Source organism: Bos javanicus, chromosome 15, assembly GCF_032452875.1.
Source record: "Bos javanicus breed banteng chromosome 15, ARS-OSU_banteng_1.0, whole genome shotgun sequence".
Lineage (NCBI taxonomy): Eukaryota > Metazoa > Chordata > Mammalia > Artiodactyla > Bovidae > Bos > Bos javanicus.
Genome location: NC_083882.1, coordinates 45,369,030 through 45,394,986, shown reverse-complemented (window position 1 = coordinate 45,394,986; position 25,957 = coordinate 45,369,030). Strand labels below are relative to the sequence as shown.

Below are 25,957 nucleotides of genomic sequence, written 5' to 3'. Positions count from 1 at the left end.
TGCCCTCCTGCTCATACCGTGGGCTCTTTCCCCTGAGGGTGCTAAAAAAAGCCCCACTCTGGCTGGTATGAAATTGGCCTCAGGGCTGGCTTTTGCCCCAGCAAGAGCAGTAACTGTATGGCAGCCCCAAGCTGGGAACCAGCTCCCAGCACAGCATCATCCAGGTGCCAGACTGACCTGGAGGGCACCCATCTCATCTTACAGCCATGCCCAGCCCCGAGCCAGGGCTGCAGAGGAAATGAAAGGCTCCCAACAGTGCTGTGACAAAGCCAGATATCCCATCTTCAGATTCATTGTTACTGTTGGAAAAATTGTAAAGAGCTTATTTTCAACTACTTTCTAAAGTTGTAAGAATTAAGTTAGTAAATATAAAGCATTTACAAGAGAGCATAGTACTAGTGTAAACTTAAAAGATATCATTAGATTGGTGCAAAAATAATTATGGTTTCAGATCCTGAATTTTAAATTATTACAGCTAGACTCAAACACATCTTTATTAACCAAAATAGGAACCATTACAATCAACACATTTTGCCAATGAGAAATGCTTATTTATTCCTGTAGCATCCATGCTTCAGGATTTGATGAATTCTTGGAAAGCATTTTCTGTGTCCTGCTGGTTGTGGAAGCATTTTTTCCTACAGAAAGTTGTCATGATGCTTGAAGAAGTGGTAGTAGGTGAGAGGTCAGGTGAATATGGCAGATGAGGCAAAACTTTGTTCCTCGGTTGTTCAGCTTTTCAAGTGTTGGTTGTGTGACATGTGGCCGGGTGTTGTCGTGGAGAGGAATTGGGCCCTTCTGTTGACCAACACTGGCTGCAGGCGTTGCAATTCTCCGTACATCTCATCGATTTGCCGAGCACACTTCTCAGATGTGATGGTTTCACCAGAATTCAGAAAACTAGTGGATTTCAGAGCAGAAGCAGACCAACAAACAGTGACTGTGACCCTTCTTCTGGTGCAAGTTTGGTTTGGGCAAGTGCTTTGGAGCTTCTTCTTGGTCCAGCCAATGAGCTGGTTATCACCAGTTGTCTTATAAAATCCACTTTTCATTGCATATCACAATCCAATCAAGAAATGTTTTGTTGTTGTTGCATAGAAAAAGATAGGATGACACTTCAGAACAATGGTTTTGTTTGTTTTCGGTCAGGTCTCGAGGCACCCACTTAGCTGAACTTTTTCAGCTTCCAATTTGCGTCAAATGCCAACCAACCACAGAATGGTGGACGTTGAGTTCTTGGGCAACTTCTTGTGTAGTTGTAAGATGATCAGCTTTGATGATCCTCTCAGTAGGTCGTCAGCTTTGGATGACCAGCCACTGCACTCCTCATCATTAAGGCTCTAGTCTCCTTTGCGAAACTTCTTGAACCACCGCTGCACTGTATGTCCTGCTAGCAGTTCCTGGGCCAAATGCCGTGTTGATGTTGCAAGCTGTTTGTGCTGCGTTATGACCCATTTGAACTCGAATAAGAAAATCACTCAAATTTGCTTTCAGTCTAACATCATTTCCATAGTCTAAAATACATATAAACAGCAAGTAATAATTCATTAGCAAACAAGCAAGAAATGACATTAAAATGATGTATAATATAACCAATTTTATTTACAAATGTATTTCAGTATCAAATAGTAAAGTCAACAATGCAAAACAGAAATTACTTTTGCACCAACCTAATAGCTGTGGTTATTGCAGGCTTCCCTGGTGGCTCAGCAGCAGAGTATCTGCCTGCAATGCAGGAGACTCGGATTTGATCCCTGGGTCAGGAAGATCCCCTGGAGGAGGAAATGGCTACCCACTCCAGTATTCATGCCTGAGAAATCTAACAGACAGAGGAGCCTGGCAGGCTGCAGTCCATGGGCTTGTAAGAGTCAGACACGACTTAGTGACTTACCACCGCGTTGTTATTGTCCTTACCCTCTTCTCTGTGTGAATACCCACATGATCGCTCCCGAAGGCTACACTGTCTTTATGTTTGTTTTCCTGATTAGACGCGAGTTCCCTGATTAGACGTGAGTTCCCTGGGAGCAGAGATGGAATCTCCTGTGTCTCTGAATCCCTCAAGCCTTGTGTAGATCCCCAGCTCTTGAGGAGGTGCTCAGTATTGGCTGAAGGAGAGAAAGAGAGATGGAGGGAATATAGGAGGCAGGGAAATGGGGCCCAGGTTCCCACATGCTCAGCCTCAGGTGCCCCTTTCCTGACTCCTAGGTGGGGGTCGTTCACTGACACTCATTGCGTGCTTCTGGAAGTTTTCATGTTTTAACTTCTACTGGATGAAAAGGTAGATGGAAAACCGCACTGACAACATCTAAAGCTTTGACCAACAGCATGGGATCTCCAGCTCTGGAAAGGCTTCTAGGAAAAGTCTCGGCAGTTCAGAAAAGGAAAAACAGCTGGGTTTTCAGGGTCCCGTAAATTTTGGGAGATTCCACATTTCAAGATGATTTTGTAACTTTGCTTGTCAACCTGAGGAAGTGCGAGAAGGAGAGGCAGCAGGGAGGGAGGACGGGAGGGAGAGGAGGCTGTGGCCTCTGGAAGGGCTTCAGAACCACCAGCCTCTGTCTCAAACCTCTTCTGCAAACAGCCTTTGCCATGCAAGGAAGCTGTGCTCAGGTGCGGGACCTAGCCCAAGGCTTGCAGGAAGCATTACTGCCTTTGAAGTTTCTTGTGAAAGGAGCGGTGTGTGCACCACTTCGTGCCCCGGGGGGGTCTTATCGTCTCCACTCAGAGCTCTAGTCTCGGCCACACTGGCCACATGGCAGAGACCAGGGTAGCAGCACACACCTCCTGTTCCACAGGAGAAAACATCCCCTTCATGTGCTTGTGCCAGCTCCCTCGAGACTGCTGTGCTTTATTTATTGCAGTTTCATGCTGCGATTATCCCACTTCAATCTATGCTGAAAATACCAACTGTACCCACTGTCTCCAACGATGTGCAGCACATGGATTTTGTTTTCTGGACTTCACTAAAATCATTTGATAAAGTTGCACAATCCCCTCTGCTGCAGAGCACAAAGAACTGTCTCCAAATAGCTCACCTTTCATATAAATAGCTCACCTCCTAGATAGTTCTGCAGTGGGCATACTGAGTCAGAGGCTGCATCTCCACAGCTTTTCCAGAGATCTGAGTCACTCTCCTCACCCCCACCGTTGCCATATGCCCGGCTCTGTTGTCACAGTGGGACGAGTTGGCACCCAGGTGGGACAGCTCCCTGGCCTGGTTCCTAGTATGGGACAGGGGTGGAAGGGAAAACCAGAGCAGAGCAGATGCTGGGGGCGGCTAGGGGTGTTCCCTGTGAGAGCACAAGAGGCCCCTGGTAGATGAGCGGTATTACAAGAAGGTGTTAGGAGCAAAGGAGATGAAGGGGAGTTTGAGAGGTCAAAGCAGAGGGCACAGACCTCAGGAGAAACAAGGATTGACTTAGGGGGAAGAGCGGGATGGAAGCTTTGATAAAGATCAAGGATGGAAAGGACAGCAGCTAGGAGCCCCAGAGGAGGGTTAGAGATGGTTCAAAGGGAGTAGGGTTCATCTGGGGCAGGCTGTGCGGGCAGCAGAGAGGAGAGGCTGCTGCACAGTGAGGGTGGAGGGCGGGGCCTGGCAGTGAGGGTGGCGGGCGGGGCCGTGAGGCCTGGCAGTGAGGGTGGAGGGCGGGGCCGTGAGGCCCGGCAGGCTTGGTCTGAGGGTCAGAGTCTGCCTTCTCCAGGGTGACCAGGCTGCCCTGAGGGTGGGAAGATAAAACCACAAGCTCCCTCAGCCCAGCTGCTCTCCCAGAGTTGTTGCGAGGCTGTCTGAGCCACCTCTCACCCGCACATCCATGTGTTCATCACCCTGTGTTCACACGCTTTGGGTCTCCTGTGCCCCTGCCCTCCCCACCACCACCTTCAACTCTTAGGCACCTGCCTGCCCACCACCTCCTCTTCTGCTGCCCTGGTCTGTGCCCAAGTAACCTGCCAGTCCTGTGTCCTACCTTCTCTCCAGTGCTGATCACTGGGCTCCTGACAAGCGGGCATGCCTTGCTTATAATCCGATACTGTGGATCAATAATAAGACGAGGGACTTCCCTGGGGGTCCGGTGGCTAAGACTCTGTGCTTCTAATGCAGGGGGCCCAGGTTTGATCCCTGGTCGGGGAACTAGATCCCACATGCCACAACTAAGACCTGGTGCAGTCAAATAAATAAATAAATATAAAAAGTAATAATAATAAGATGACGTTAGCTGTCCCACATGGAACATCTGCTCCATCCGGGGCTCTGTGTTAAGTGCTGTACTTAAGTCATCTAATTTAACCCATGCCCTGTGAGGCAAACGGTATTGTCTCCCCAGATGAAAAAAGTTGAGACCAAACTAGCTTGTCAAGCATCAAGAGGCAAGTAAGTGGTAGAGCAGACCTACCGGAACAGATGGCGTATCCATCCGTTGCCATGCGCCATCTCCACATTCCCCGAGGGCCTTATATCCAATGCCTTGGACTTGGCCATGGGACTTCATTGTCCAGTAGACTATGGGCAGGGTGACAGTTCCAGGTGAGGGCTTTAAGAAGTATCACATATTTGTGTTTGACTCCTTGAGCTTTTGGCCTGCGCCATGGGAATTCCCTGGGTCCTAGAACAATAAGACCCAGAAACAGACCTCTAACTGTGTGGAGCCAGGTCCAGCTGAGCCCAGCAGAGCTGTAGCCAACCCACAGACTTACTGTTGAAAGCAGCTAAGATTTGGGGGTTGCTTGTTATTGCAGCAAAACCTGATGCATACAGATTTAAATAGATCTTTCTGATTCCATACAGAGCTTTTAAAACCAGAGTATTTGTCCATGTCACTGCTTCTTGGGCATAGAAACCAAGGCGATTTGGACTGGATCCAGAGGGGGGACCTCTCTGCACACCTTAGGGAAGGCTGTCTCTTCACCACTTCGCATCAAGTTGAAGTGGGTAACCTATATCCATTTCAGTTGCTCTCTTCTTTTTATTCTCCTGCCTTCTTCTATAAAAATCTTTTTGGCACAAACCTTCATATCCCAGCAGATCTGTAGCTTGGAAGAAGATACAGCTCTACCAGTCCAGTACAGCCAAGTTCTCACATGCTTGGTCAGCTCTGCTGGTTCTAAAAGATTTTTTCCCTTCTGTGCAGTTGTTATTCAGCTCAATGAAGATGGTAAAAACAAAACAACGCCTAAGAACTCTCCAGAAATTTCTTTTGTTTTCATCCCACTGGCACTGATTCACTGTTCCTTAACCTCACATTCCCAGATGATTTATCATGTAGGTTCTTTGCTAATTTACTTTCAGTTGTTTTGCTTCTGCTGTTTGTCTCCACCCCTGTGCTGTGCTGTGCTTAGTCACTCAGTCGTGTCTGACTCTTTGTGACCCCATGGACTGTAGCCCACCAGGCTCCTCTGTGCATGGGATTCTCCAGATAAAAATACTGGAGTGGGTCGCCATGTCCTCCTCCAGGGGTTCTTCCCATCCACACCCCTGTCCCCTGCCTAAATCATCTGCTTCAGTGTTACCATAATTTTCAAAACCGGTCTCATGTGCAGTGAACAGTATGTAGTAAAACCGATTAACTGAAAGTCCCCTTTAAAAGAAACCCAAAAGCTAATAGAATACTCTTTTTCATTTTAGAAGTCATGTTATATTCTGTGGGGTTTTCCCACAAATGTGTTTTTCAGTGTTATATTCTAATAAGGCTAAACTTTGTAGCTACAAAGATTCAATTCCTTCAGATTGGAACATGATGTTCCCTATTTATGTTAGTAGGAAGAGCTCTGAAGTGAAAACTTAGGGTCTTTCTTACAGTGTTTCTTCTCTCTTCTGGCAGAACCCCGTTTTTCTTGAGGACCTACCCACTTCCCTCTGTCCTTGTGGTTTGGGTAGACCTGGCCTCACCCTCCGCTCCATGCTCCATGTGTGCCTGGTCTGTGTCCACCCAACAAATCAGGACCTGGTTCAGGGCAGCCCCGTGACCCAGTTAAGGGCCGGGAGTTTGGCTGGAACTGTCAGGAGGAGTCACGTCTTTCCACTGGACCCAGCTGTGAGGTTGCCAGTGTGGAGCAGTCAGCGGCAGTCTTGCCATCACAGTAGCTGAACCTAGCCCAGAGTGGAACTGATCAAAGGAAAGCAGAGTTGAGTGGTGGGGAAAGTGCTCGTGAGTCCTGAGGAGGCTGGGAGACAGACTGAGGGACAGGGAAGCGGCACTGCTCACGTCACCTCGCATCTCCTCACCCAGCACGCCCCAGCTTGGGAGTTGGGGGTCGAGGGGACCGAAGCCACACGAGGAGGGGAGGAGAGAAGTGAGAGCGGGAACAGGGAAGAAAGGCTCAGAGAGCGGTGCACGATGGGTAGCTGACGGGATGCTGGTGCGGGACTTGTGCCAGGGACAGGTTGCCAGGCTGGCAGGGGCAGGCAGGGTGGTGGGACCTCCAGAGTCAGGCACGCGGAAGTCCTAGCACAGGACTGGAACCGTGAAGTGAGAACAGTTAGGACAGGGGGCACTGGGACCTGCAGGTGACGAGCACTGCCCAGCTGCAGACTGCAGGAGTAACTCTCAGCCCCACCTCGTGCAGGGCATGGCTTCACCCCCTGACACGGCAGCTTCTGGCTCAGGCTGTGGAGAGCCTCGTGGGCTTCGGGCAGGTTGGGATATGGCAGGACATGCATACCTAGAACCTCCTCCTCTAGTTGAAGTTCTGTTTAGATAATAGAAAACAAATGGAACTAGCTTGGGACTTTTTGTAAGAGTTGAGGGAAGTTTCTTGGAATTCGAGGGTGGGGAGGTATCTATGTTCCAGGAAGGACTGGGGCCGAAACTGGAAACTTTAGGAAAACCAGATGTTTGTTTATTTTTTGCTTTGACTCTGCTCTCTCCTTTCATCATCTACTACATTCGTCTCTCCCCACCCCCGCCCCACACATTCACATCCCTCTGTCTTTTCTCTTCCGTACTCTTTTACATTTTCCCGTTGAAGGCTCTCTCATTGCCCATCTTGACTTGGGTGCCCAGTCTTGGTCCAGATAGCTGACAGTGGGGTTGGGTGGAAGGGGATGAAGAGAGAGCTGTCTTACTTTCAGCATCTCAGCGCTGTGGTGGAGAGGTGATGGAGGGGGTGGTGGCCGGGTGAGCTGGGAACACACTCCAGGCTATGTTCCTCTAACTGCCGGGGGCTGGCCTTTGGTGTATGTCAGTCCCCACCGTAGTCTTCAGCTGTGCTGATGATGTCTGCTCTCAGCATTTATTCAGTCCGTGTTCACTGAGCACCTGCTGCCTGCTCTTCCACTCTCGGGGAACCAGTGTTCAAGCAACAGGCAAAATGCCTGGCACCATGGAGCTTTTGTTCTGGCGAAGGAGACAGATATTCCGTAAAAATAAACAGAAAATGAGTCTCGATGAGATGGAGGATGGAAACACAACAAACGTGATAGGAGCAGATGGGAGCCGGCTTTATGTGGGGAGGTGGGGAGATGACACTGGACAGAGACCCAGAATGAGAAGTGGACAGCAGAGCAAAGACTTGGGAAGAGCTGTGGGTGGGATGCAGAGTCCTAGGGAGTCAGGGGCTGCCCCTGCAGTCTTGTGTCCCACCCTCACCCTCGTCAGGAGCCCCAGGGAGAGGAGATGAGTTCAGCCTCCTCATCCAGTCCCCTCTGCTTGCTCCTCGTCTGACAGGCCAGGTGCTCCTAACAAAGCCAGGTGAGTGCAGCATCCCCTCAGGTAACACCAATCCCGACTTCATGCAGCACCAGCCACCGTTTCCCTGGCCTTGCTACACTCTCGGTCACTTTTCTCCCTTATCACTGTATTTCCATCCCCTTGATGAAAGACCAGCGTCCTCAGATCCTGTCTGATCTGAGCCTCTGCCCTTTCTGCCTGCGCTAAGTTGACTTCCTGTCCTCTCTTGGCTCAACCAACCCCTAAACAATGCTTGTCTGCGTGTCTCATGCGTCTCACTGTGCTCACCCTTTCTCCTCCCAGCTGCGCCTGGGTTTCTCTGCTGCCCGTCTTTGGAGGTCTTGGAAATGCTGTTTCCAGCCCCCAGCTTCTCTCTGCCCTGCTTTCCCCAAGTGTGGACATAGCGCTGCCTCAGTTCTCCCAAAACACAGCTGGAGCCAGGCTCTAGTGTTGAATGAAGCTTTCCTAAGGGTTGGGGAGTGACTGCAGAGACAAAACAGCTCATGGGAAACTGAAAGTTCTATAACCTGAGAAAGAAGCATCCACCTAATACTGTCCCTGCCAATAGGAAGCTGCATGGAAGGAGCGCACTTCGCGTCATTGTGCAGAATAATCCTGCCTCTCCTGACCCCAGCTTCTCAGGCTAACAACATAGGATCTGGGCTCTACCTTTAATAACTAAGTCCCCACAGGAGCTTCTTCCCCAGGGCTGTGCAGACTGCCCTGTAGGCAGTACCTTCACCAGGGAGCGGGGCTGAGGAGAGCTAGGAAGGTGAAGGTCACCTCTCTCCTCTCCACTGACAAGTGGTGAGTGTGCCTGGCGGGATTCCTGTGTCTTAATTCACACAAAGCCTCAAGCACAAATCTGACATGTTGCTCTCATACTTAAAATCCTTCAGTTACTCCGATTTGTCCTGAACAAGATCAAGTTCTTTATCTTGACATTCAAGGTCCTCTGTGACTCCTCCCCCACCTCCTCCTGTTATGTTGAGGCTGGGCCCAATTATCAGTGGTCCACATCATGCTTTTTTATTCACTCCGTGGCCCCTGCTCCTGCTTTCCCTTCTTTTTGTGTGTGTGCTGTCCTGTCCACCCCTTTTTGCCTGGCTGGATCCAGCTTATCTTTTAAGCATCTTATCACTTGTCATTTTCTTCAGGAAGCACTCTGAAGATCCTCCCACTATGAGTTAAATGTCTCTGGTCTGAGTTCTCCTGGTCCCCTGTGTTCACCCCGTACTTAGCATTTGATGACACTTGATGTTATCTGTGTACGAGTCACCTGCAGCACATCCAATTGCTCCCTGAGGATAGAGACTGTTATTCATCATTATGTAACCAGTACCTGGCAAAACGCCTGGCACAAAGTCAGTGTCGAATAATTTCTTGTTGGATAGAATTCCAGTTTCTTCTATCTTACAACTTGGAAAATGATTGCTGATTTGTTAGAAAGACTCTGGATGTCATATTTTCAAACATACAGGCATATGGTTGTATTAATGTATACAAGTAACCCAGTGCTAGCTTTGAAAGCTGAAGAAGCTCCCTTTTTTTGAGGACTAAATGAGCTCTACCTTCCTTCCAGCACCCAGTTCTCCAAGTGAAAGATGGCAGCCATAGAGCTATTTAGTGCAGGCAAGTTCTCAGTCATTGTCTCAGGTGATATTTGTGGCAAAACAAAAGAACAGACAGTTCTCACAAAGATCTCTGCAAAAGAATCACCTGAGTTTAGAAGTACAATGGAAGATCCGTGACTGTTTCCTCCAGGAAGCTCAGAATTCCTTCACGCTTGTGCTCACCATACTGGCTGCTTGTCTCAACAACCTTTCAAGATTCTCCTTGCATTCCTGCATCATTTGTTATATTGTGGCATTCTGTCCAAGTAATGATCAGTCCAGCTGCCTTTAAAACAATCACTTTGAGAGGGAAGTGGGGGACTCAGTCATTTACTTATTCATCAGTGAATATTAATTGAGTGCCATACTACTCTGAGTATCCATCTGCAAGAAAGAAATAGACAAAAACTTTTGTCCTCATAAAGCTTATATTTATGATGCTGGGAAGGATCGGGGGCAGGAGGAGAAGGGGACGACAGAGGATGAGATGGCTAGATGGCATTACTGACCCGATGGACGTGAGTCTGAGTGAACTCCCGGAGCTGGTGATGGACAGGGAGGCCTGGCATGCTGCAATTCATGGGATCACAGAGAGTCGAACACAACTGAGCAACTGAACTGAACTGAACTGAAAGCTTATATTTTAGTAAGAGGAACAAAAAAGAAACATTGTAAGTGAACATTGTGTTGGAGGTAATAAGTACTGTGAAAAATATAAGAAAACGAGGAGAATCAGAAACGTGGTAGTGATTTTTCTTTTATTTTTTTTTTTAATTAAAATTTTTTTCATTTTTAAAAAGTTAAAAAAAAATTTTTTTTTTTAATTTGGCTGCACTGGGTCTTAATTGCTGCACACAGTATCTAGTTCCCCGACCAGGAATTGAACCTGAGCCCCCTACATTGAGAGCTCAGAGTCTTAACCACCGGATCACCAGAGAAGTCCCAGTTGTTGTTGGTTGGTTAGTTGGTTGTGTGTTTTAAAAGAAGGTTTATTTTAATATAGGTAATGGTAGGCCTTGAGGAGCATTGAAACATTTGAGCAAACACTTGAAAGAGATTAGGGAGCAAGCCATGTAGAAATACAGGCTGAGTAACAGCCAACACTGAGGCCTGTAGGAAGCCTGTACAAGGAGTGAGGTAAGCAGTGTGGGAGAGTAATAGGGCTGAGAGGGAGCGTAATAGAAATGAGATCAGAAAGGTACACGGGGTGGGTGGGGCCCAGTTGCACAGAACCTAGTGATCTTCATAAGAACTTTGATTCCCACTCTGAGGTGAACAGAAAAGCCATTGCAGCATTTTGAAGAGAGATGTGACGTGATGGCTTACAACCATTCCCTCTGGTTCTGTGTGTTTGGAATAGACTATATCAGGGCAAGAGTGAAAGTGGGGAGAACCTTTAGGAGTCTGCCACTACGATCTAGATGGAAGCAGTAGAGGCTTGGGCCGGTGTAGAAGCAAGGGTAGAGTTGAGAAGTGGTTACATTCTGGATAGATTTTGGAAGGAGACCTAACAGGACTTGCTGATGTAGGGTGTGACAGAAGTGAAGGGATGGAGGTAACAGAAGTGAAGGGGTAGAGTTCCCACAAGTGAGCTGAGGAAGGCCACAGGGGGTGTGCCTATGTAGGGCACTCTGGAGTTGGACTTAACTACATTTGACTTAACTACATCTACTGGATGCATCTACAGGGAGATATCACGTGGCAGAGACAGAAATCTAGAATTCCAGAAGTAGGTCCAGATGTAAATGGAGAAGAGAAGAAGCCCAAGGACTAAAAATTGGGACATTCCAACACTTAAAGGTAGGGGAAAAAAGAGAAATCAAGGAAACTAGTATCAGTTCAGTTCAGTTCAGTCACTCAGTCATGTCCGACTCTTTGCGACCCCATGAATCGCAGCACGCCAGGCCTCCCTGTCCATCACCAACTCCCGGAGTTCACTCAGACTCACGTCCATCGAGTCGGTGATGCCATCCAGCCATCTCATCCTCTGTCGTCGCCTTCTCCTCCTGCCCCCAATCCCTCCCAGCATCAGAGCCTTTTCCAATGAGTCAACTCTTCGCATGAGGTGGCCAAAGTACTGGAGTTTCAGCATTAGCATCATTCCTTCCAAAGAAATCCCAGGGCTGATCTCCTTCAGAATGGACTGGTTGCATCTCCTTGCAGTCCAAGGGACTCTCAAGAGTCTTCTCTAACACCACAGTTCAAAAGCATCAATTCTTTGGCACTCAGCCTTCTTCACAGTCCAACTCTCACATCCATACATGACCACTGGAAAAACCATAGCCTTGACTAGCCGGACCTTTGTTGGCAAAGTAATGTCTCTGCTTTTGAATATTCTATCTAGGTTGGACATAACTTTCCTTCCAAGGAGTAAGCGTCTTTTAATTTCATGGCTGCAGTCACCATCTGCAGTGATTTTGGAGCCCAAAAAAATAAAGTCTGACACCATTTCCACTGTTTCCCTATCTATTTCCCATCAAGTGATGGGACCAGATGCCATGATCTTCGTTTTCTGAATGGTGAGCTTTAAGCCAACTTTTTCACTCTCCTCTTTCACTTTCATCAAGAGGCTTTTTAACTCAGACTGCCATAACAAAATACCACAGACTGGGAGGCTAAAACAACAGAAGCTTATTTTCTCAGGGATCTGGAGGCTAGAAGTTAGAGATCAGCATGATTGCATTCTGGTGAAAGCTCTTTTTCTAGATCGAAGATGACAGCCTTCTCACTGTGTCCTCACATGGTGGGTGGACAGAAGCAGGGAGAGAGCAGGAGAGAGGCTCTCTGGTGACTCATCTTATAAGGGCACTAATCCCATCATGAGGGCCCCACCCTCATGACCTCATCTGACCCTGATTACCTGCTCTGACTACATCTGCGGCTCAATAGACATGAGTTTGAGCAAGGTCCATGAGTTGGTGAATGACAGGGAAGCCTGGCATGCTGCAGTCCATGGGGCCACAAGAGTCAGACACACAGAGCAGCTGAACTGAACTGAAGCAGTTTAGTTGGAAGCACTTGGTAAGGCACTTATTCTACATCTATGTACCTCAGTTTCCTCATCTATAAAATGAGAATAATAACAGGACCCACCTCAGAGAACTGGTGAGGAGTTAAATGGATTAATACATGTAATATGCTTAGAACAGTACATACTAAATCCTGCATAGTGTTAACTGTTATAATGGTTATAAATCTAATCATTTAGTTGTGAAACTAAAATGCTCAGTTTTACTTGTTCTTTGCTTAATTCTCAATTAGCTCATTAATTTGACAGATTAAATTTCCCTAGAGTTCTAAAGCCAATTTCACACTTAATCAAATTCTCTTAAATATTTCAAATTAAAGGGAAAAAAACTTTGTAAATCTAGCAAAAAAAAAAAAAAACTACTCTTCTAATATTTAAGTACTGTTTAAACAATGATTGACTGTTTTCCCTTAAACATTTCAAACTAAGGTCACAAGTTGTTATGTCAAACATCTCAAATATCTAACACAGTAGGTGTTAAACCAAATTGTTCTCAAGGAATATTAACTCTTATAATGCTAATAAATAAAATCTTATACATTTAGCTTAAATTATTTTGAGCATTTCAGCATCTTAAAAATCAAACTCAGGACTTCCCTGGCAGCTCAGTGGTAAAACATCCACCTGCAAATACAGGAGACATGAGTTCAGTCCGTGATCCAGGAAGATCCCAAATGCCGCTTAGCAACTAAGCCCATGCACCGCAACTATTGAGCCGCTGTCCTAGAGCCTGGAAGCTGCAACTGCTGAGTCTACGCCATCTAGAAAGGAGCTCCCACCTCGGGCAACTAGAGAAGAGCCTATGCAGCAACAGAGAAGCAGCAAAGTCAATATTAAATAAATAAAATCTTTGAAAAATCAAATTCATAAATTTAGTATATTGGATTTTCCTAAACATTGGAATATTATTGACTATAAATTTAGCAAGTTAAGTTCTCCTAAATGTGTGCACTAAAATCATAAATCTGGTAAATTTCTACTATACCATTTCATTAACCATTGACCTTAAAAGCATAAACAAAGCAAAATTGTGCTATTATACTCAAATAAATATAACTTACACAAAAGCATCAATTCATCATTTGTAATTCTTGTTTGTTACATCTTTCTGGCATTACAAAGTTACTATTCCTAATGACAGGAATAGAATTATCTCTTCAAGTCCTCTACTGTGACTGAGATTACCCAAGATCTGAGTTCCAAATTGCAAAGATAGGATACCTGTGCCAGGACCTGGGATGGGCACGGTTGCCCCCAGGGAGGTTTCACCACAGCTGTTCATTAACAAGGGCAGTATGTTCTCCTGATTTGTTTCTCCTGGCTGCATTGCCAGCAAGAGACTTCTTAGGCTTTCTTTCTTTATTGCTGTGCTGGGTCTTTGTTGCGTGCACAGGCTTCTCATTGTGGTGGCGTCTCTTGTTGCAGAGCACAGGCTCTAGGCGCTCAGGCTTCAGTAGTTACAGCAGTAGTTGCAACACATGGGCATGGGATTCTCTAGGCAATAATACTAGAATGGGTTTCCAGTCCCCTCTCCAGGGGATCTTCCTAAACCAGGAATCGAACCTGAATCTCTGGCATTGCAGGCAGACTCTTTACTGTTGGAGCCACAGGGAAGCCTGCCTTGAAAGGTGGATTCTTAACCACTGGACCATCAGGGAAATCCTCATCCTCAGACTTTTGAAGTGGAATTTTATTGCTCAATCTAGTGTGTCACATATATCCTAAGACCCTTTCAACAGTAACCCTCACCCAATTTTTTTATCATAACTTTTTTCTTCCTTCTCTGATTTGAGTAGATGGAGCTCCCAGTGCACACACATGCACACACACATACACAGGCGTGTACCACTTAGCAGTTACAAATGAGCTTCTTGATGAGACTTCATTTACTTTCCCTTTTCTTTCTCATCAGCCTTAGTTCTCAAGTCATCTACTGACAACTGTGAGCTCTTCAAGAGAAGGGTGTGTATTGGTCATCTTTGTTTTTCTAGTGCCTGGTGCTCAGTAAATGCTTGTGGGACAAATTAAGAATAAATGTACTGAATGTAAACTTGGAGTAACCAACCCCAAAAGTCCTCTTCATCAACTGGAATAAGTTTTTCCTTGCAGCAGTTCCCTAACTTGCCCCTTCATCTGAAAAGCCATGACAACGGTCTTCTTATCTTTTGAACAACGCCACACTTATAGCCCTGGCTTCTTTTTTCTGATGAATCCCTCTTAGTAACAGCCTGTATGTCACACATGTCACCATTCACCGCCTTCCCTTCAAGGTTGACTTGACAGTGGATCTTAACACTTTCCTACGAACTCTGGACTGTTCAGAATTCCTTTCTGAACAGAGATTCCTTTTTAGAAGGGCACCATAATGGAGTTGGCATTCAAGGTGTCATAATTTGCTGTCCCGGGCACAGGACCTAAGAGCACACATTTGGATCCATACACATATGATGGCAGATCCTGGCTCTGCCATTTACAACCTTTGTTGTTGTTTGGCTTTTCTCAGACTCAGTTACCTTTGTAAGAAAAAAAAAAAGCAATTTAACATCTATCACAGAGGGTCAAGGCAAGGACTGAACGAGATAAGGTTTGCAAATCTCTTAGGGCAAAGCAGGGTGCTTGAGTGCTCAATAAATAGTAATTAATACCCAAGTGGATGCTTCCGTTTTCTGTTTTTGGCCCCAGTCACCTGGCTGGGTTTGATCCCTGGGTTGGGAAGATCCCCTGAAGAAGGAAATAGCAACCCACTCCAATATTCTTGCCTGGAGATTCCATGGACAGAGGAGCCCGGCAGGCTCCAGTTGCAAAGTGTTGGACACGACTGAGCAACTAACACGCATACACACACACCTGGCTGGAAATGCAGTTACCTTCACACTTTCTTTAACATGCTGATTCTTCAAGAGGCAAAGGAAAGTGAAGACAGCCCTCCTTGGGGAAATTGAAAAGGGAAGACTCAGATTTTAAGCGGGCAGGGGATGGTGTTTCTTCATATATTTGCAGATCTGTGTTAAGTAATAAATAAGAAGCAAAATCCCAAGATTTTTATGCTTTTTAAATAAAATTTTAAAGTACAAGTTTAACAGTTTTAAGTACAATAAGATTGAATCATGTAATGAGTCACTTCAATTTTCAACAGGCTTCCTATTTCAAAGCCCTTAGATACTTCCTGTAATCAAAACCCATTTTCCAATTCACAGGCAGATATTATCTAATGATCCACTCAATCTTTTCATGTTCTTAATTTGGGGTCAGTCTCAATGGCCTGACTCACATCAGCTGTCATTTTTGTGATCGAAATGTCACTTCACATTACAGTTTTCATTGGGACAGTTCTCATCTTTGGTTTCAATTCAATTTCATTCAAATCAAATCCATATGTCTCAGGACAATTGAATTTGCTTAAAATCCCCTCTGTTCAGATAAGACTGTAACCACCACTTCCTGTTGATGCTACTGAAGTTCCTAATACCTTCTAAACACCTGGTACTGCCTGATAACAAGGACGCTGCTTTTCTTCTGCCCCCTGGTCCTGACACCGGCACTGAAACCAGCCACACAGCCTCATGGCCACCAGAGCTCGAACCATCACTGCTGTCTCTGGTCTGGATGCCACAGTCTCCACCACCCCATCCCACCACCACCCCTGCTGGGTCAGTGCTCTTCTAAACTGTAGAAAAATCTTTCCTCATACCTCATTTATTAGAAATCTTGGCTAAGTAACCACTTATTAGGTTATAAGTGTTTAGAAAAGTATTATTTGCTTTTTGGGTTTTTTTTGTTTGTTTGTTTGTTTGACATTGGTTGAGTTTTTCAAGTCTTCCACAGCACAGACAAAAGGAACTGAGCCACAGCACAATCCACCCATGGCATACTCAAAATTTTATATTTAATCAGTCAGTTTCTGAGCAGATTGTGTTAAAAATATTCAGCTGTAATGATTATTTCATGTATTTGTCTATTTTTCATTTGTTCTCTTTTTGAAGAAAAAAATGCTAAGATTCCTGGTAGAAGTGCCCATACCCCTCCACCAAATGTGTTGAAACTTCTTTATCCCTTCGTCTTGTGGGCTGGCAGACTTCATCTTGTGGGCTGGCACTCTGGGGACTTAGTGGCACTGTTCAGAGTAGGGAAACAAGGATGCTGAGATCAGGCAGGATCAGGACCCAGAAAATTCACCCAGCTGAAGAAGGGGTAGACCAGTAGGGCCCTCCGCAGTATTCCCAGGGGCTGAGCTTGAGTCACATAACAAAATTCACCAAGTGACCAAAGCCCAGCTAAAGAGGTCATCTTGGAGCTGTGCTGTGATTTGGCCATTGGCAGCATGGCCTCTGCTGGTAGTATTCCTGGGTATGGGGACTGGTAAAAAAAATGGGCTGAGGTCATAGCCCAGCCCTCTATACATGCCTTAGGCAACAAACCAGATGCAAAAGTAGTCCAAGAGGCTGAATGTTTAGGAAGAGCTCTACCCAAAGCAGTCTGAAGGGACTCGGCAGATGAAGAAATGAAACTAAGGTCATAATGGGGAAGGATGGGATCGAGAACTGAAGGGACAAGTGAGATACATATGCAGGCCACTGGCCAGGGCAATCCAGAGAAATGGAATAAGAAGGTGGGAAGCTGTAAGTGGAATACAGCACCTGCTGCATGCTACTATCTTGGACTAGGGTTTCTTAAAATTGCCCCATCTGGCTAGGTTCAGAGTGTCTAGAAAACCAAGACGGAAGCTCAGATGTATAGACTGAACTTGTACAGTGCACTTAGAAATTATGCAATTGCTAAAGCTTCCACTTTTTATTTAATTTCATTTTAAAAGATTTTTAATTTGTGTAGTTGATTTACAATGTTGTGTTTTTTTGGTGTATAGTAAAGTGATTCAGTTTATATATATTCTTCATATTCTTTTCCCTTATGGTTTATTGTTGGATATTGAACATAGTTCCCTGTGCTATATAGTAGGACCTTATTCTTCTCTATTTTATGTACAGTAGTTTGTATCTGCGAATCCCAAACTCCTAATTTATCCCTCTCTAACCCCCTTTCCTTTGTTTCTGTGTCTGTGAGTCTGTTTCTGTTTTGTAGATCAATTCATTTGTGTCATATTTTAGATTCTACATATAAGTGATATCTTGTATTTATCTTTGTGAACATGCACTTAGTATGATAATCTCTGAGTCCTCTATGTTGCTGAAAATGGCATTATTTCAATCTTTTTTTTTTTGGTCAAGTTGTATTCCTGTGTGTGTATCACATCTTCTTTATCCATTCATCTGTTGATGGACATTTATGTTCCTTCTATGTCTTGGGTATTGTAAATACTGTGAAGCTTAAACTAGTTAGAAGTCTTGGGATCAAATTCCAGCTCTGATAACATGACTTTGGGAAAATTAATCTCTCTACATCCCTGTATCCTTCAGTAAAGAGCTTCAGACGGTTCTTTTAAGGGTTTGTAAAGTTCATATCACTATAGTTAATCAAAAACTGAAGGCATGTGGCCGCCCTGGCTAATATCAGCACACTAATTCCAGACCACATGGCATTCATTGGTGGGCCTGAGCCTGTTGATGGCTTGCCTTCCTGATAAGAAAAGATTCAGGAACTGGCAAGCTGCCCTGCAGGTATGAGTCTCACAGCTGACAAAAGGGCTTTTGGGAACCAGCACCTAATGTGGATGGTGGGTTGGGAAGTAGAGCCAATTGGAGGGTGCTCCAGAGTATCTGGGAACTTTTGTTGTATTTGAATCACAATATAGGGGAAGTATCCATTCACATTTTCCTCCTTATCCAGAGAATAATATCCTTTCCCAGGGGTATGGGTATGCCCACACCATGCACACACTTCAGAGCCAAAGGTCAGAGACAGACTCGTTTTCCTTCTTCCGGGTACCCTCTGGCTTGTGTTACCTTCTCTGATGGCCTCACACATGAACATTTGATCTTTGAAATGCACTCCAGACATTCCAGTTTGAGAATGTTTGCAGCTCTCCTATGGTTTACATGTTTGATTTTTGTTATTGCTGTGTCCATGGAAGTAACTGCAGTTTTCTTTCTCTCTGTAACTGCAGCATTAATACTCTTAGACTGTATTGGAAGATGCCCTGAGTTTAAATTAAGTTGAATGCTCGGCTGAGTGTGACTCACAAGAGTTCCTCCTACTCTTAAGTCTGGGGCTCCAGTCAAAGAGCCCATCCTCACAGCTTGAGAACAGGGAAGGTATGTCACCCCACACAGACCCTCTGCTCCCCAGTCTTCTTAATTTCTCCTACTCCACTCCTCACACCACATTCTGATAGTTCCTTCAATGCCATTTCCTGCCTCTGCACAGGCTCTTTCCTCTGCCCACAGTGGCCTTCCCTCTTTCACTCCTGATGACCTCCTCTTCAGCCAAAATGGCCCAGCTCAAGACATCCTTATGGTCCTCTCTATAGACCTCAGTCCCCTCAAAGTTAGCTCTTCTCTCCTCTTTGCTCCTACACATTTTACACATATCTCTGTTGTTCAGCTTCTCATGTTGTAATATCTCCCACTGTGAGCTCTTTGAAAGCAGGATATGTGTCTTCCTCATGGTATCTCTATCAACAGAATCTGTCACAGAGCCTGGCACTTGTCTGATACACATTAAAAACATATGGATGACAGACATAGAAGACAAACATGGTTACCAAAGGGAAAGGGGAGAGGGATAAACTGGGAATTTGGAATGAACAGATACACGCTAGCATATATAAACAAGGAACTACTATTAGCACAGGGAACTATATTCAATTATAATAACCTATAATGGAAAAAAATCTGAAAAAGAACATATATAAATATGCATAACTGAATCATTTTGCTATATATTTGAAACATTATAAATAAACTATACTTCAATTTAAAAAATAAAGGAAATATTTTTGTGTATGGTGAGAGGGTGTATTCTAACTTCATTGACTTATGTGCTTTCAATTTTCCAAACATCACTTGCTAAAAAGTGTTTTTTTCACTTTGTATATTCTTGCCTCCTTTGTCAAAGATTAACTGAGCATAGGTGTGTGACTGCCCTGGTGGCTCAGATGGTAAAGCGCCTTGCTTACAATGCGGGAGACCTGGGTTCAATCCCTGGGTTGGGAAGATCCTCTGGAGAAGGAAATGGCAACCCACTCCAGTACTCTTGCCTGGAAAATCCCATAGACAGAGGAGCATGGTGGGCTACAGTTGTATATTCACCTTGTATATTCTTGCTTCCTTTGTCAAAGATTAACTGAGCATAGGTGTGTGGGTTTATTAATATTTCTGGGCTCTCTATTCTGTTCCATTTACTCATATGTCTGTTTTTGTGTAAATACCATGCTGTTTTGATTACTGTGGCTTTGCAGTATTGTCTGGATTCAAAATGGCTTAACGACATAAATATAAGGCCTGATACCATAAAATACCTAGAAGAGATCATACACAAAACATTCTCTGACAAAAATCATAAAAGTTTTCTTAGGTCAGTCAACCAAGGCAGTAGAAATAAAAACAAAAATAAACAGATGTGACCTAATCAAAATTACAAGCTTTTGCACAGCAAAGGAAACCACAGACAAAAAAAAAAAAAAAAGGAAAGACAGTGTATAGAATGGGAGAGAATATCTGCAAACAATGTGACCAACAAAGTCTTAATTTCCAAATATACAGCTCATGTAACTCAACAACAAAAAACCAAACAATCCAATCAAAAAGTGGACAGAAGAACTAAATAGACATTTCTCCAAAGGCCAATAGGCACATGAAAAGATGCTTAACATTGTTAATTATTAAAAAATGCAAATCAAAATTACAATGAGGTAGCACAATGGCAACCCACTCCAGTACTGTTGCCTGGAAAATCCCATGGACGGAGGAGCCTGGTAGGCTGCACTCCATGGGGTCGCCAAGAGTCGGACACGACTGAGTGACTTCACTTTCACTTTTCACTTTCATGCATTGGAGAAGGAAATGGCAACCCAGTCCAGTGTTCTTGCCTGGAGAATCCCAGGGATGGCAGAACCTGGTGGGCTGCTGTCTATGGGGTCGCACAGAGTCGGACATGACTGAAGTGACTTAGCAGCAGCAGCAACCACCTCCTAACAGTCAGAAGGGCCATCATTAAAAAGTCTACAAATAACAGATGCTGGAGAGGATGTGGAGAGAAAGTAATCGTCTTTCACTGTTGGTGGGAGTGTAAGTTGATGTAGCCATTGTAAAAAAACCGTATGGAGTCTCCTCAAGAAAACTAAAAAAAGAACTAACATATGGTCCAGCAATCCCACTTCTGGGCGTTTATCCAGACAGATCTCTAATTCAAATATATACATGCACTCCTGTGTTCATAGTAGCACCATTCACAATAGCAAAGACATGGAAGCAGCCTAAACGTCCATCAACAGATGAATGGGTAAAGAAGATGTGGTACATATATACAATGGAATATTACTTGACCATAAAAAAGAATAAAATAATGCTGGACCTAGAGATTGTCATACTGAGTGAAGTAAGTCAGGCAAAGAAGAACATATATCATATGACTTCCCTTATGTATGGTAAAAAAAAAAAAAAAATTGATACAAATGAACTTGGTTACAAAACATAAAGAGACTCACAGACTTAGAAAACAAACTTATGGTTGCTGGGGGGCAGAAGAGGGATAGTTAGGGGGTTGGGGATGGGTAGGTACACACTATTTAAAATGGATAACCAACCAGGAACTACTGCACAGCACATAGAGCTCTTGTTATGTGGCAGCCTGGATGGGAGGAAAGTTTGGGGAAGCACTGGATACATACATATATATGGATAAGTCCCTTTGCTATTCATCTGAAATCTAAAACATTGTTAACTGGCTATACCCAAAAACAGAATTAAACAAAAAATAAAGTAAAAAAAGAACAAGACATGGCACATATATGCAGTGGAATACTACTCAGCTTTAAAAAAAGAATGCAGTAATGCCATTGGCAGCAACATGGAGAACGACTCCATGTTCTCATATTATCATATTAAGTAAGGTAAGTCAGAAAGACAAATATGTGATGCCACTTATATGTGGAATCTAAAATATGACACAAATGAATCAATCTGTGAAATAGAATCATGGACATAGAGAACAGACTGATGGTTGCCAAGACAGGGAGGACAGGCTGGTGGGGTTGGGAGAGGGGTGGAGTGGGAGGTTGAGGTTAGCAGATGTAAACTTTTCTATATAGGGTGGATAAACAACAGACTCCTACTGTATAGCACAGAGAACTATATTCAGTGTCCTATGATAAACCATAATGGAAAAGAACACTTTAAAAAGAATGTGTAACAGAACAGCTTTGCTGTTTAGCAAAAATGAAGACAACATTCTAAATCAACTGTACTTCAATTAAAAAGAGAAAACTGAAATAAAATATATTTATATGAATGAAAACCAAAGCATTCTTTTTGTTTCTTTTTCCTACAGAAACGATGACTGTGGGTAAGAGGACCACTTATGTCAAGAACCCAATAAGACCACCATCTTACAGAGATCTTCAGTAACTTTTCCCATCCAACAACATCCAGATGACTCTAGTGACCAAATGCTCAGCTGTAAACACAGCAATAACTGGCCCTCTTTCCAGGTTGGGTTTGCTGAACGTGGATGGTCCAGCCATCTTCAGGTGGCCTAAGGTGGTGTGCTGTAGGGGAAGCACATCTCTTCTGGCCAAGAATCAAGACTGGACTGAGGAAGAACCGCCTGACACAGTGAGAGTACTAAAGCACCTAGTGCCAGGACTCGCAATGATTAACACGGGGCCCTTGGTGAGGGGTTCACAGCAGCTGCCCCGGCAGTGTCACTCTGACATGGTGTTTTGCTTGAAGGCCCTGGAACGACAGAGTATCTTAAAATCTATCCAGGTGCTAAGTAGGCAGCAGATCTAATTCACACTGGACTACTACTGAGCTAATAACTATCTCCAGAAAATAATTTCACCCAAGAAGTACTCCAGCTTTGCAAAGAATAGCCCCAGGAGAGTAATAGGATAAGCAGGCCGTTACCCTGGAAAAAATCGAGTGCAAAGCGGTCTAGTTCACAGCAAATTCACTGCCTACTCCCTTGTCTGTGGCAGTGAGTACCAGTTAATTGTGGCCCTCTCTTCTGCTAAACCCAGAGTCAGAATCCCCAGCACTGTTTTCAGAATAGCCAGCAGCCACTTCCTTTCAACTGGTATTGGCAAGTAGAATGAAAGTTCATTGTCATCCCTGTTAGAGAGGCATGCATCTCAATGGCATAGGCATCTGAAATACCCTTTCCCAGGTACATTTGTCTTCTGAGGGAAGAGCCTCAGAAACAGATGTACCATTGAGTGAGCTGAGTTCGTGAAGAAATGACACAGCTGGTCCCTGATTGAAGGCACAGCTTTGGGGGCCTTCTTGGCCTGAGTGCCTTCTGGGTATTTCCATATGCAACAGCCCAGAGGCATAGCCTTGGGCAACCACAGACAGGTTTCCTTTCCTTTCCAGATACATATATCACATTCATAGCACTTGGGGAATGGAAGTACCTACTAGAGTGAAGGTCAAGGGCTCTCCCCGGGTATCACATCCATTACTCAGCTTCCTTTGTGACCACATCAGCCAACCCACTTCTGCTTCTATACAAATGAAACCAAAGGTCTCAGCATGCCCTGAGGCTGGGGGTGTTACCTAGTAATCCTCTGTTCCCCAACATTGGTGTGAGGTATCCCGCCCATACATTTGCACCATTTCTCCAAGGTAGCATTTCTCTTTCATACAGTCTCTCTGCAAAAGAATCCATAGTTGGGCTGTAGTTTACCTTCCTGGGAAACTCGTTATCTTCATTTGAATTAACACTTCCATACAGGATTAACTGGGTAGAAGCACGGACTAGGCAGGTCTTCAGAAAGTTCTTGTTGCCAAGGCTGCCTGGTACAAGAAACTACCTTGATGTCAAATCTTAAAAGGATGGAGATCTTTGGTTGTATGAGGCAGTGTTACTACGTTCCAGCTTCACATGTTCCCCAGCCTGTGTATTCCATTTCCATCTCTGATTTGCTTTCAGCCTCGAAAATTGACAGGGAACCCAGGGTTCTGCCTATGTCTGCTGACATGAGAAGAATTCAGTTTCTTTGCCCAAGGTTCCCCTCTGCCTATTCCTCCACATTCAGACATCTTCCATCATACCAGTGTTTAGAACCAAAGCATGAAGGACTAGTGCCAGCAAGATAGTCAGCAGAAATATTATCTCTAGATCCTGGCAGATGAGCCCAGAAAGGTGGTCCCAGAGAAACCAGACTGGCCCCAGTAGATATCAGGCAGCCATCCCAATAAGCTTTGACTTGTCCTTGGAATGGGGAGCCTTTGTAGGAAATCCTGGGGTAGCTGAGCCTATTGTTCCCCTGCTCTCAAGATCTTCCTGCCTCGAGGGCTGAGTATGCCACTGGCTTGCTGGTATGAAATAGAAGGTGACTTTAATAGGGGCCAGCAGGCAAGTGGCTTGTATCTGGAAAGCTTTGCCTAGCAGTCCAGCTGTGGCCAGAGGCTGGTTATAAATTTGAACTCCCTGAGCCCATCTGCAACTCTGCCTCTGTTCTCTTGTATTCTGTTTGGTTTCCCTTTAGTTTCCTAGTAAATGTTCCTTTTGAAAAATTCCAACCTTGTTTCATTGAACTCGGGGGGAAGGGGAGTCTCCATTGTCTTTTCCAGAATAGAGAAGGAAATTAAAGTATCATCTTGAAAAAAAAAATATGGTAATGTCAGCGGAAAGGGATACACCCTGGTTGGATCTTTGGAACAGACCTTCAGAAAAGCTGGTTCCAAGAGATGAGGAGAAACCCAGTGTCTCCCTCTGCCACCCGGCCCTGATTCTGAGCCCATTCCTCTCACTGGCTTTGTCTTCAAGGAAACCTGCCTTGGATGCCTGTTGCTGCAAAAGCATCGTTGCAGCCAGTGAACTGGGCACATTTCACAGACAATGTGATATCCAGGAAGTACACTGGTGCGTGACGAGGGGAGAAATAATGGAGGGGAGGGAAAGGACTATTTCTACAGTGTGGATATTTTCAAAATGCTCCCAATAGTCATGACTCTAAATGGAATGATTTAGCCCTCATGGCCATTGGTGGAACTACATTTCATATGAAGAGAAGAAAGGCATACTCTCATACTTACGTCAACGAGACTGACAAAAGATAGATATGGAAAATGCCTGGTTATCTTCATGGCCATCCTGTCCTACGATGGTGGGTGTTCCAAGTATCTATTGCTGCACAGCAAAGCACTTCAAAGCTTAGTGGTTTAAATAGCAAGTCATTATCTTTCATGATTCTGTGGGTTAGCAGAGGTTAGGTGATTGCTCGCTCTTGGAGTCTCGGGGTTGCTATCAGATGGCAGCTGAGACTGGTATCATCTGAATGCCAGACTGGGCAGGATGTCCTTAGTGGACTCTGCATCCATGTGCGGCTCCTCCATTGGGACAGCAAGAACAGCTGAAGGCTGATTGGGCGCCTCTCTGCACATAGTCTCTCCACGTGGTTAGCTTGTGCTTCCTCACAACATGGAGGTCTTGAGGCAATCAGACTTGTTACGGAGTGGCTGGCTTCTCCCAGAGTCAATGTGGCAACGTCCCAGGAGATGTTGCAAGGCTCTTCTAAATAACCTCAGAAGTAACACAGGGTCATTCCCACCACAGACTATGGGTCAAGAGCAAGTCATAGGGCCAGCCTAGATTCAATAGAAAGGAATTACCAAAGAAGGAAATACCAGAAAGCGTGGCTCATCAGTGCCACTTTGGAGATAGTGGGGATAGGACTGGAGGGGGAGGGATTCCTGGATTGCTGTCACTTTAAAAACACATGCATTAGTTAACATGTGTGAAGCGGGTGTAATAAGGGGCAGAGGAGAAGGGGAAGGGCTATCCATGAATACTTCAAGAAAGCATAAGCCGAAGAAAAGTGAATAGTTGTGACTGAAACAGTTTATAATGTCATAAGAAAGCCTGGAGGAAGATTGTAATTCTAGTGATTGTTCAAGAGCTTGAGTGGAATGCTTTTTCCCCCTCATCTTTACTGCCAAAGTAAAAGTGCAAACAAGACGTTCCCGTGCTTGGGAACATACTTAGAAATGAAAATGCAAAGTATATGAGCAGAGGTTGTTTGCCCCTTTTCTTAAGACTTCAGAGAGAATCACTGAAGGTAGGAAAGAGGGAACTTATCAAATCTAGTCTAAGCATCCCTCTGCCAGTTGTCCCCTGGCACGAGGTCCTCACGTGGCTACTGTTGCCGCGGTGCCTTCTCCACTCCGCCCCTCCCTCTCCTGCAGCGGTCCTGCTGTATGGAGTAATCAGGGTCAGTCCACTGCTCTTCCCTCCACCCTGGGCTCCTCCTAACTCAGCCACCTTGCCAGAACTTGCAAAGTTATAGAAACGGCTTAATGAACTGAGAAAAGGATGTTACTGTGGATGCGTGTATGGCCAAAAACAATGTCTGCGACTTGTATGTGGATCCTGAGAATTCTGCAGCCCATTTAGCTGCCCGTGGCCACCATTGCTCTGATGGTCACTGAGGGTTATGAGAGTGTCCAGCCTGGGAGGGTCCTAGAATGCCACCCACACTCAAGCCAGAGAGGATGGACACTTGCTTTACTGTCCCATTCTAGATCCCTGTGAAA

General features: G+C 44.9%; 1 protein-coding gene across 3 annotated transcripts in view; it reads left to right on the top strand.

Moving 5' to 3' along the window:
• SYT9 (synaptotagmin 9) overlaps positions 1–23,944 on the top strand; it is a 387,121-nt gene extending 363,177 nt beyond the window's left edge. For all 3 annotated transcript variants that reach the window (XM_061380522.1, XM_061380521.1, XM_061380520.1), the window contains one exon: positions 21,750–23,944. In XM_061380522.1, the coding sequence (XP_061236506.1) occupies positions 21,750–21,758 (9 nt within the window). In that variant the 3' untranslated portion in view covers positions 21,759–23,944. The remainder of the gene's footprint in view (positions 1–21,749) is intronic.
• The last annotated feature ends 2,013 nt before the right edge of the window (positions 23,945–25,957 follow it).